The sequence below is a fragment of the Haemaphysalis longicornis genome, unplaced genomic scaffold (genome assembly GCF_048455015.1).
Source record: "Haemaphysalis longicornis isolate Haplotype H1 unplaced genomic scaffold, Haemaphysalis longicornis Haplotype H1 scaffold_6, whole genome shotgun sequence".
Taxonomy (NCBI): Eukaryota; Metazoa; Arthropoda; class Arachnida; order Ixodida; family Ixodidae; genus Haemaphysalis; species Haemaphysalis longicornis.
In genome coordinates, this window is record NW_027526407.1 from 83,552,410 (window position 1) to 83,564,784 (window position 12,375).

The 12,375-nt window shown below is 48.8% G+C and overlaps 2 protein-coding genes across 4 annotated transcripts in view; one reads left to right on the forward strand and one right to left on the reverse strand.

Moving 5' to 3' along the window:
* The window catches only part of LOC144143593 (toll-interacting protein-like), a 43,493-nt gene extending 40,784 nt beyond the window's left edge, over positions 1 to 2,709 (reverse strand). Inside the window, exon 1 of one of the 2 annotated variants that reach the window (XM_077675411.1) lies at positions 2,597 to 2,709. In XM_077675411.1, the coding sequence (XP_077531537.1) occupies positions 2,597 to 2,644 (48 nt within the window). In that variant the 5' untranslated portion in view covers positions 2,645 to 2,709. Of the gene's footprint in view, positions 1 to 2,067; positions 2,273 to 2,596 lie in introns of those variants that run through there. The other variant, XM_077675410.1, reaches the window with a different exon arrangement.
* Positions 2,710 to 5,844: 3,135 nt separating this feature from the next.
* Positions 5,845 to 12,375, forward strand: part of Cct2 (chaperonin containing TCP1 subunit 2) — a 28,447-nt gene continuing 21,916 nt past the window's right edge. Inside the window, exons 1-2 of one of the 2 annotated variants that reach the window (XM_077675413.1) lie at positions 5,845 to 5,989; positions 7,070 to 7,223. In XM_077675413.1, the coding sequence (XP_077531539.1) occupies positions 7,077 to 7,223 (147 nt within the window). In that variant the 5' untranslated portion in view covers positions 5,845 to 5,989; positions 7,070 to 7,076. Of the gene's footprint in view, positions 5,990 to 6,089; positions 6,155 to 7,069; positions 7,224 to 12,375 lie in introns of those variants that run through there. The other variant, XM_077675412.1, reaches the window with a different exon arrangement.

A 12,375-nucleotide genomic window follows, 5' to 3' on the forward strand; every position in this document is an offset into this window, starting at 1 on the left:
AATTCTATCTCAGCAATATTGAAAACCTAACCTCACACCTAATTGAGGTCTCAAAGGTCTACTATCATTTCCCCCTTGCCACCACCTTTTTTTTTTTAATGTAGAAGACCTCACCAATGAGGACCACTATTTGGAATCGACTGCAAACGTTTGCCGAGGTTCACCCTCCACCATTTTATCACTGCCCTCACTATATACAGCTTGAGCCATTTCCGAGTGGGTTTTTTTATTTTTAGGAATGCAGCTAACGCCACGTGCCGAAGTCTGTCGCTCATCCTGTTTCCTGCGCAGTGCTACCTGCGATGAACAGATGGCACAGTCAACTTTGCGCAGTGTGCAACGTAACCAGTAAAAAGAGTTGGCCAACATTTTTTTTAACAAGAAAATGGAAAACAGACATAACATGGCTTCTGTGAAGTTGGTTCTTGGGGCTGAGGTGCACATATTAACCGGGAGCGTTCAGTTAAAATGACAGCTAAGTAAATCAGTAGGCAAGACAGGCATGCTACTTGAAAAGAGGGGCTACAAGCTGTTGAAAAGCCCATTTAAACACGAGCACCGCCCTCACTTCAAAGGAGCCATGAAGACAAAATACAAGCTTGGTTCACTAAAAGACTGTTTCGTCCCCATAACAACGACACCAGTTTTGTCGCAAACTTCAATTAAACATTCAAGGTATTAAAGAAAACAGACGGAGTAGTGGTGACTCCCTAATCACTTTCTGTTGACGTCTCTATGTCGTCACAGAATCTTGTATTGTAGCAGTGCCTCACATTCCCTTTGACCTGATTGCTAACAAAGTTATAACTATAACGTTTAAAAACAGCCCAGAGGTGGGGACTAAGGAAAGAACAGACGACACAAGACAACACAGTACTCTTTTATAACTATAAGCGAAAAGCACGGACTCCGTAAAGGGGCCTGCGCCTATTAGGGTAGCAAAGAAGATGCGACGACCGGCCGCGTCGGGACGGGGGTCATAACAAACCCCCGCCCACTGCAGGATCGATGTGAATAAAGTCCTTTCCAGTCCAGTCCCGACTAAATAAAGCAAAGTATAACTACATAAAGTATATAAACTATAACTACAACCTTAAGTAATAACTAACGTAAACTGATACCTACGCTTTCATTTTTTCTTCTATTGCAACATTACTGATGTCGTGTAACACAAAGTTTGAAAGTTTTTCAATACTTTTCTTCCATGTTTTCAATTAAACAAAGTTTTTTTGTGGCTGGAATGGAGTTAAGTGGGTTCCCAACGGCTGCTTCTTTCATAATAAACTTGGCTGAATTTTGCCTTCAAAGCCCGTCAAACACCAGAAGGCTCCAAGGGGATGATCAACAAACCGATCCACGTACAAATAGGTGCGCGAACAGCACGAGCCTCGCAAGCACGTTGGGCCCCTATCAAACCGCTTCCTGGCAAGAGCTAGGTTTCGCGTTTCTGATAATAGCCTCCGCCGCGCGCCTGATAAGACATAATCCAACACGTGTCTCGCATGTGAGTAGAAGGGGAGGCTAAGTGTGCGATAAAACATCCCAACAGCAGAGTGCGCATCAAATTAGAGCTCTGTCAGGCGTTATTGTTCCGAACACCAGCAAGGCAGTGCAAGACAAGGGTCGCAGACCTTGTATTTACGGCGAGGCGACAGCAACGACGTCACCGGATCCTTAAAAATAGAACACTTCCCGCCGTTTTCAAGCACGATAGGCCGTTTCGTCTGGTTCTGAATAGAAAAGGGCCGTATAAAAAATAAATGACCGGTGCGCGTGCGAGCGCGGCCGCTTTACGACCACACTCAAAAAGAACTTTCCAGAACAAGCCCGAGTCGTAAAACCGTCGAACGGGACCGGCAGGTTACTTGAATTCGTTCCCGGCGTACAAAACGGCCCATTACTAAACTGGCTCCTAAACTAGCGTAAGCTAGCCACCTGTAGAGATAAGAATGAAAGGCTAACTGCGGGGACAGCTGAGAGCCCTCGAGTTATTGGCGCGGTGCCACCACGGGCTTTCAAAGCGGACATACGACGCGAGCTAGATGTTCCAACCCGCGTAATGCGTACCGCGTTCGGGGGGACGTTGTAGACGTTGTAGCATGTCACCCGTGTTCGCTCCGAGTAGGGAAAGAACCGCCGAACCGACGAGCAGCCGGCCACAGGGAATATGAACGGGATGAAAATCATGTCCATATGGCGTCACAAGACTCCAAAGCGCGCACTAAGTATGCACGGTGACACATCCTGCGTAGGTGTACTAGCATCACCGTTGTGACGTTTGACGCGCTCAGACAACCGATTGAAGATAAGATGAGAAGACCCGATTCAAAGCGCTGAAAACGGGACCAAAAGCGTTTTTGAAGGCGAGTTGTAGAGCGATTTGGGGGGAAATAAAAATAAAGAGTTCCACCCCGAGACATGTGATCGGGGACGATGACATCACATTCGCCGTCCAGACACGATGGGAAGGTTCGGTTCGACCGCGAAACTGAACGACAGAGAGAGTTTCTACGCAATCGCTGCGCGATCTGAGAATTCGGAGCATCATTCACAACGTCCCAAAAATTGAAAATTGAGAAATAGGTGGAATATTCACCTGTTTTCGCCGTTCGGCGTTACGTGCATCCGCTGAAGCAGACGCCATGTTTGTTTATATCGGATTGATCAGAATGAAGGTAGTCAGCCGCTGCTTCGTATGAATTAATTGACCAAATACCGGATTTGTAACTTCCATTAATATACGGTCAAACTCATTATTTTTGCTTTAATTTTTGCAGTTTTGTTTTTTTATTGTTACATTTCTACTAGTAAGAATTGTGTAGGCCGAATTCATTCAACACCGCTTTCACGGCTTTCAGTCAGGGTTGCCACTGGTGGCGACTTTTCGCCAAATTGGCGACTTTGAGAGGCCCGTGGCGCCCGAAAATCACAAATGGCGTCATGGCGATTTTATGGCGAATTTCGGCTTGGGACTCTCGCTCCCCCACTTCTCTTTCTCCGTCCGTCCCGACGGCTCTGCCCAACGCCACCTAGAGGAAATTATTTCCAGTCTAGGTGGCATTGCTCTGCCTAGTCTGTGTTGCTTTGACACGGCCGCAATACCTCCATAGAGAAAGAAATACTGGTACCTCTGCGCGTGATGCGGTCATGCGGTGTTCGAAAGTTTCAGTCGTCTCTGTTCAGTGTCTTATTTCACCCGAGGCGTGGGCATGTCGAGGCGGCGGCGTGGGGGTTGTCATCGGGGGTCAGAAAGCGGGATCGTAATGTCGATCGTAATTCTGGACTTCCGAAGAAAGTCGCGGCCCAAAATCACGGGGACACTCTGGCTTGGCAGGCGGATAAAACGACATCGACTCCTCCGCCCGTACCATCGAACTGTCAACCTTGCGGCGCCGCCGGCACGCGCAACACCGCTGGCAAGGCTGAACGCAGCTCGGCACTCCCTGAGGCGAACAGAACGCTGTTGCAGGACGTACAACATTTTGTCTCCGAACAAAGCGCTAGCTCTCGTGTCCAATAAAGCCGGGATTCTCGGCCCGCAATGACGACACTGATGAACGGAGCAGGCCCTCCGACGTGGTAACCCGGGCGGCCTAGGGAGGGGCCAGAATTACTTCGGCCGAACGGGCTTTCCCGCTCGGCCGGCACCTGTGTTTCTCAACTGCGCCGGCGGCTGGGAGCAGTTGCGCTTCATGTGGCCCTCTTTTCTGCAACGAAAACAGCGCAGCCCACCACGGGTTTTCCCGCGATTGGCATCCCTTGGAGTGTCTCCGCCTGCCGCCGGACCTGGGAGTTCAGGGCGGTTGTTGCAGGCTTTTTCCTGGCATTGGCCGTGTGGCGTCCGTAAGTGTATGGGTCCAAAGCTCGTTCGCTAATTTCCAACAGACCTTTGTCTTCCGCTCCGACTGCGTGGGCGGCGTCCGGCGGGTGGCGAGAAAAAGAGGAAGCTCCCTTCCACGCGCAGCGGGGCTCAAGAGCCTCGCTTGCCGGAGGAAGAGGGCGATACGCTCGGGAAGCGAGTATGTGGCCCTGTATCCGCTTCGGCTCAGCGGCTCGCTCCTCCAGGTCGCGGAACCGAGCGCCGCGCAGGTACGCCGCAAAAGTGGGTTGCGCCTGCCTGATAACCCTCTCGACGTGTTCATCGTTCAGGGCTGTCGGTTCGGCGATTTGATATAGCTTCTCCATACTCCGCACAAACACTAGGAGGGATTCCTAGGGAGCTTGTGTGCGCAGCTACAGTTCACGCCGCGTCCTCCGATGGCAGTCCACTGGAAGAAATTAGCGACGGATTGCCGCCTTGAGTTCAGTGAACGTGGCGGATCGGTGACCGGCAAGCTGGTACCACTGCGCTGCTCGCTTCGAAAGCACGACTGGCACGACACGAGCGAGCATATCGCTGTCCATATAGTGAAGTCGGTCACGCTGATGGTATCCTCTTAACCGCGGTAAACTGGTATTTCCAGCCTCACCAGTGGCCTTGACAGCTTCGGTGCCTCCAGGGAAACCTTTAGAGCGCCTGAAAGGGACTCGATCAAACTACTGGCTTGCTGCAAGAACGAGGTTGCATCTCGGGGAGCATCTCCGTTAGGAACGACTGCGTGCGCGGCGAGGGGTCCGCGGCGGGGCGAGAAAACTCTCGCTGATCGTTCGGTGGCTCGGCGGCCGGATTGTCCGGATATTTCGTGCGCCCAGCCCGCTGGTGTTGGCGAGTGGCGCTTACCGAGCCTCCGCTGCCCCCGCGTAGGCTACGACAGCGTACATGGTCTACTGCCGCGTTGCTCCCGAAAACGGGTGGCGTGTGCGACAAGAAAGCCTCTCTAGTGCGACCCAGGCCTTCAGCGGCGACGTAGCCGGTCTGAAACGGCGCAGGGCCACCGCGCGCCCCGATAGTGGCGAGCACGGAGCGCACAAGAGTACGGAGAGCTTCCGCTCGAGCCTCGAAGAGCAGCGCGCGCCCCAAGCTGTGGTTGTGCTGGTTGTGCCACAGTCTCACAGAACAGGGAGGATTGCTGCACCGCGGCCGCGGCCGCCTGCGCGCAAACCGCCGCCAAAGTGGGCTTTTCCCGCCAAAGTGATGATGATGATGATGATCAAAGGCCTCCCCTTTGAATCGACGTAACGGCATGCGCCATCTAGCCTATCTTAGTAACTTAAATTTAGTTAACCCTCAACTCAGATTTCTTTTTAATTCTGCCCTGCCACTTTATCGACTTCTCTGCTTTTTTTCCACCAATACTACAGCCGCTGCTTACTTCAGAGTGGGCTTTTCCTGCGGCGCCGGCTAACGGCTAGTCGAAGAACCAGGCATTATGAAGCAGAGTTACTGGATATAGACAGTTGCGAAACTCCCCATAGGCCCAATGTATCGAAAGCCGGTCTTCGGTTGCCCCCCTGCGCCGGGCAAGCACGGGGCAAGTTGACTAGCCTGTCGTCTGTCGGCAGGACGTTGAAACAGTACTCAAGTGCTTGCGGCTGCTGCCGTAAGTCATAAAAAGAAAAGCCGCAAAAACACAAGTAAATTTTACGTAATTATTGTGTTTTAATTTAAAAAGCAATCTTTATTTTTCAGAAGAATTTTGAATAATAATAGTTTAGCGAAGTTCCGTTTTCATCTCCTAGGTGCCGCGCGCGTCGATTTGCCCCTCAGCTTCCATGGAGTGGGGGGGCTAGCGCCGCCCGGATTCTGAAGCGGAGTTTCGCAACTGTCTATATTGAGTAACTCTGTTATGAAGCGTACCATACGACTGGCATTGAAAAACATGAACGTTGCTGATTTTTATGGGGTTATACAAAATTGGGAGCTTTTATTTTTAGGCGTTGCCGTAGATATTTAGTGTGGCGACACTGTTGGCGAATTCTAAAGCAAAAATGGCGACATTCGGCGACTTTTTGCTGGCCGTCTGGCGATATTGACCCAAAACTCAGTGGCAACCCTGCTTTCAGTCATCAGACCCTACCTTGTCGCACGCCTTTGTTGCCCTAATCGTCGGTAAGTTTTTCCGCTTTCGACGAAGAAAACGAAGTTTTTAGCACGCGCTGTCGATGTCAGGGAATAATTTACGTTCTATATTTGCTTGATACGTTCGGACGGCCCTCGTTTCGACATGTACTGCGGAGGCGACGCTTGGTCTGAAAGCACGTGTGACCTGCTAAGGTCCGGGCCGGTACTAATTCGTCGCCTCTTAAAGCGTTTACTCATTAATATTGACGCAGTTGTTGACGGGGTGCTGATAGGTCGGTGTTTCAATGCATTGTTTAGTGAAACCTGATTCTGTACCTGTGTGAAAACTGCTGATGACCGGCGCTGCTTTCAGCCCATTCATTGTGCGTCGGGGGATCGGAGTCACCACCCGTTTAGAGACGCTAACTACTGTTTCGTCGGATCAATTGACAGTTAATACAGTGATCGGTAGATTGAACTGTCGCAGTGAGGACAGTAAGAGCCGGCGCGCACTCGTGGGTGGTGGCCGTGACAGCATCTCCTTTTATGGCTTTCGATTTCGTTGCCGGCGTTCGAACCAGTTTTGTGCTATTCTTTGTACCTTAGGTTACTTTTCTATTCCCGTTGGCGACGCTGTGAGCTTAAATGATATGACGCGTTTTGGTGTTGTCTTCTCGATGTCTGATCGTGCGAGTGTTGTAATGCTGGCACTAGTTACCAACTCTGTAATCGGCGCTGAAATGTGGGCGGGAATGTCAGTGGTATGCGTTAAGCTTAATCTTCAGCGTCCATGGCTTAACCGCAGTAGTGGAAACGTTGAGGCTCAGACTGGCCACTGTATAGTGCTCGTTCATGAAATTCTGAGTTGTGCGCGTTGACTTTAATTTAAAATGTGAGCAGGAACGTCAGTTTCATCTAAATAAGCCTAATCTTCAGCACTTGTATCATAACCTATCATATCGTAACGGATATGATTATGACGGATAACGAATTATGATATGACAACATATCATATCATAATGGGAACGTTGAGTGTCAGGCTGTCCGCTGAACAGCATGCCTTGAAAATGTGTCAAGTTGCGTGACCAAGATTTGTGCTGTTGTTGTGTGTTGTTTGGCCTACCGCAGGTTAAGCATGGCTCACATGGGAAACTTGAACGCCGTGCGGATCCTCAAAGGGGAGGCCGAAGAAGAAAAGGCAGAGACGGCTCGTCTCTCGTCCTTCGTGGGCGCCATTGCCATTGGCGAGCTCATGAAGAGCACCCTGGGACCCAAGGGCATGGTGAGGCCGCTTCTTCCTTCTGAAATGCGTATCTATGGCAGCACACAGTTCCATGCCTTCCACAATGGTGGCAGCTGAACTTCGCTACTAGGTGGCTCTGGCAGTAATACCCCTGTCACACGGCAAATCTAATGTCATTCAAACTAAATGACATTAGCTGTTAATGGCATTCCGCTCGGCCGTGCGGGTCTACACGGCGAAACAAATGTCATTTGATTGTGATAGCGGTGACGATTAGTGAGCCCGCAAAACCTCAAAATTGCATCTAAAGCACATCTAGAATGTTTTCACGCGTAATATTTAAAAAAAAACGAAACAAAGGGTTCTTTTTTTTAAATAAAAACAAGAAAACCACTGATTTAGGTAACATCAGTAGACATCACAAGCCGAGACAAGTGTGCAAAAAATCCGAATTAGGGTAGCACGCGCACTGGGGATGAGATTTTCTTTTTTGTTAGTACTTGTTTGTCTTTCTTTATTTGAACAACAACACAAAGAGGAAAATTTAAGTTTACTGACAGTTTTTAGAAACAGTATCCTTTGGCTTATTACTGAATTTTCCTGTCTAAGGACGCGCTACTGCTGTTGAGGCTACTCATTTGGCCACTAACTGAGGTCCGGGACCTCAGTTAGCCGCTAAATGTCATTCGGTACTCTCGTGTAACGCCAAATTAATGACATTTGCTCTAAATGTCATTAGATCTGCTGTGTGACAGGAGTATAAATCAGTCGGTCAATGATTGATGGTGATGATGGTTTGTTGATCGAAGGCTTATAGCTGATGGCATCTACTCCACAAATATTTACAAAGTATTATAAGTATTTACAACTGAGTTAGAAGTGACGAAGAAACGTCACCAATCAGAGCTTCAAAAGAGTTTGCATCGAGTGGGGCTCTCTATTCTTCTCTTACACAAAACGCCTTGATTTCATTGAGCAAACTATGCCTCCAAAGGGGGCGAAACCGAAGGCAGCGAGGAGAACAACCTGATGACCATATTTGGCCAGTCGAAGGGATGCTCACAATTTGGCACGTGGCCCATACATTCTCCAGAGTTTCCTCCGTGTTCCCATGAAGCACAAATGGCGATTCCTGGAAAAGATTCGCATCGGAAGCCACGAGACCAGAAAAAAAATCTAACCAACTCTTGATGCATCATTACGCCGATCCCAGAATGCGCTCCAAAGCTCCCAGAGAGAAACACGATCTCCGAACTACACATTCCAATACACGCCTGGGGTGTGTGGCACTGTTTATGCAAGGTCGCATCATCTAGTGTTTTGCTGCGAGCCCTCGGAGAGATTTATGTCCAGTTGGGACTCCGGTTTCCGGTCTCGCGCCTGGGCACCAACACTCGTTGTCGGGTCGGCGACGTTTTGAGATGCTCGCACCCCACATGCACCTTGGAATGCGGAGCAAACTGCTCTCCCTGGCTGCAGAAGCACTGATGAAGTCGATGGTTGGACGGCATACCGTCTGGTCAGGTAGCATACTACAAAACAAGGGAGCCATAGCGCTCCCGAAACGTCAATTTGTTTTTGACTTGGTCAGTGACCTGTGTTTCTTGCTTTGTAGAAGCACTGAGCCGTGCTTGCGGCTTCCGAAAAACAAAATATACTGCTTTTGAAAAGTCGCTCCAAATTGTGGCGCACTGCACCTCTCTAGCCCAACTAGTAAACACCCAGTATGAACTTCTGCACAAAAATAAACAAACAAATACATTGCAGGCAACAAAGGAACAGGTCATGATTTTAGGGGCTGGTGGCGTCTCCTGTTGTCGTCGTCATCGTAATCGTCATTCGTCTCATGTAGCCGCGGTACTAAAACACCGGGAAACTCGCTTACGCCTCGCGCTAGAACGCAATGCCTGCTAAAAAAACACTGGGAAATTCGTTTATGCCTCGCGCTGGGGCGCTTCTTAATGCGTACTAAAAAAACACTGGGACACTTATTTACGACTCGCGCTAGAGAACTTTGTGCTTCAAAGACAGGAGACTTTTACACAGCAAGACTGTATACCCCTACCCCCCGACTGTTTCATCTCCGTTGGTAAAAACGCCAAGGCACCAAGAATACACTTACACACTGCATGCTTCACCTCTTCCCAGGTTTCACGTTAGGGAAGATGGCCTGGGACTTTTTTTTTTTTTTTTTTTTTGCTAACTGGCCAAACTGCTTCCAATCACTGACTAGCCAGAGTAACTGTCAGTTATTGATAGTGATAGTGGCTAGTCAGTGCGCAGAAGCCATTTTGCAAGTTCCACCAGAAGAACTGCTTCCATGCACTGACCTGACGGAGCCACTTATTTATAGTAGTGACTCTAACCAGTCAGTGAGCGGAAGTGGTTTGGCCGGTTAGGTAAAAATCGGTAGCTGCTCTCTTGCCAGAGCGCGGCCATCATGGAAAGCTTTTAATACCACCGCTGTCTTAGGCTGAAAGTGTCGCACATCATTAATGGTGCCCCAGTGGCTAAGGCATTGTGCTGCTGAGCACAAGGGAGCGGGTTCGATACCCGGCCGCTGCGGCCGCTTTTCTGATGGAGGCGAAAAGCAAAAACGCCCGTGTGTACGAGATTTTGGCGCACTTTGAAAGATCCCCAGGTAGTCAAAATTAATCCGGAGCCCTCCACTACGGCGCGCCTCACCGCCTGCGTCGCGTCGGCGCGTTAAACCCGCAATCAATCATTAACAATTGTGTCTGTGATTGGAGGCAGTGGGATGGCAGGAAACTCTGTTGAAACAAACATCTATTATCTTTACGCAGAATCACCGGTCTCCATACGATTTGCAGTGTTTTAGGGGGATCTGGTTGACCCCAGTAAGAGGTGCACTGTAAATTGTAGGGGGCGGGTCAACTTTTTGCATCACTTGTTGCATTACCAACCTCCACATTGTTCTATCCCCTGTGTGCTTTGCCCTTGCATTTGTAAGCATCATTGATCCAGCACAAGTTTCGTTGCATAAAACTTTTAAAACCAGATACTGGAGTTTTGAGCGTGTAAGCATGTTGCTACAGATGCCATTCTCTGTAGTGTGAAGGGCTGCTGAGTTGTTCCACCTCACATTGAGCATGGCTGTACTAATATGAGCAATATGAAAGGGAACACAGGAACGCGTGACTAACAGACTCGGAGCGATATGTGGATGTTGCTGTGAAAAAGAGGGGGAAAGGAGGGCGCTCTTCCACTAACTGTTGGCACTCCCACCACGCTGGCATTTCTAAAAGGCAGCCGCTTACGTCATTTCGCCGATAATATAGTATTGTCCAAAAGCCGATAAGACGCACAGCGGGAATGGGAACAGTTGTTAGAACAGCGTCCCCCGTTCCACTTTGTTTCCGACGGCGGCCGCTGCGTATCATTCAAAACTGGGTCTGAGGGTGTTTTCTATACATTCCTGTGTTCCCTTTCATAGTGCTCATAATAGTACATTGAGCATCCTTACCTTACCTTAACCCTTGTAATCGTGACGTGAATGTGTTCGGGCAGGCCCGTACGCACACCTCTACAAATTGGCGAGTTTACTTGCGTGCTTTGCGCTCGCCACTTCTGGCTTGGACTCAGGTTTGATGGGAAAAAAAGCTATTTTTTCTGTCTAGTGTGTAGTGCTTTAAAGTGTAGTTGCTTATATCTTTTCTTTTTTCTGTAAACAGACAGTAGATGCTAGCAGTAGTTAAAGAAAAATCCTTGTTTCGAAATGGTTTGTGTTGTTTATCCAACACAATGAATGACCCCAGCCCTGGGGGCAAACTGGTTTAAGGGGGCCCTTAAACCAAAAATATTTATTTTTACAGTTATGATGATAAAAACTCGAGGGCATATGTAGTTTTTCATTCTGATTGTAGATATAAAATTTGTTTTTGTGTAAAACGGCTACATTCAACTTTATTCGGATTTTCATATTTGATTTCTTGACAGCTTTCGTAGAAAAAGTGCTGGAGTGATGCAGCTGAACAAGGTATCAGTGAACTGTGCACAAATCGAGGAGTGCAGTAAGACTAACAGTATCATTCTATCTGGTCTGTAGCAGAAGTTATGAGTATTTGAAGTTTGGGCTTTGGAAAGTGAGAATCAGAAAAACCGGTTTTCCCTTCAAGCCACGAGACCACGAACGGTCGTAACTTCTGCTACAGACTAGATAGAGTGATACTGTCAGTCTTATTGCACTCCTTGATTTGTGCACAGTTCACTGGTACCTTGTTCAGCTGCATCCAGCACTTTTTCTACGAAAGCTGTCAAGAAATCAAATATGAAAATCTGAATAAAGTTGAATGTAGCCGTTTTACACAAAAACAAATTTTTTATCACCACAACTGTAAAAATAAACATTTATGTTTAAAGGCCAACTGCACTTAAAATTTCAACCTCTTGAAAACTCTATTTCCGTATAGTCTGCTGAAGAGAAAGCAAGATGCAAAATACAGCAGCTGAAATACGCGCGTGGACGCCGCAAGCGGTCAGCAAAAATCGGCGATATTGAAACCGAAATCGAGAAGAGCGCAGCCATTGAAGTGACGTTGCAGCCGTCCAGCCAAGCGGCCAGTCGGTCAGCAGCTCAAGAGCAAGCGTGCGCGCAAGCTCTGCGCGCACACAGGGCAACGAATGGGTGAAGCGTTTGCAGCAGAGCTCGACCGGTTCTCCGGCAGTGTGGCTGGCCAGAGGCCTCGTCAGCTGGAGCGTCACAGGCGCATCATGGCCGTTTACACGATCCGCCGGCGAGTGCAAGGTGTGGTCTGCGACGGAGCTTTTTTAAACACTTCTGACTGATTAACGAGGCATTTCACGGGGCTACCACTCATGTCCCAGCTGATTTGGTGGTACTTACTACACATTAAAAATAAATTTGGTTGAGGTGAAATTTGAGTGCAGTTGGCCTTTAAGACCAGTGTGCCCCGTTATATGTCTATGCCTACACGCATGGGGGGGGGGGGGGGGGGGGGTAAGTGTACGTGACTGGCTCGCATACATCATCAGCAACATCATCCTCAGTACATACAACATCATCGTCACCAGTCTACTACCAGGAGGGCTTGCCCATTGTCAGCCCCTACGTAAAAGGTATGGGATTGAGAAATAGGCTGTAGCCGAAGGTTAATGATAATTTCTACTGTGTGTTGGTGTAGCAATACGCTGGGGAATAAAGCTGCCTTGT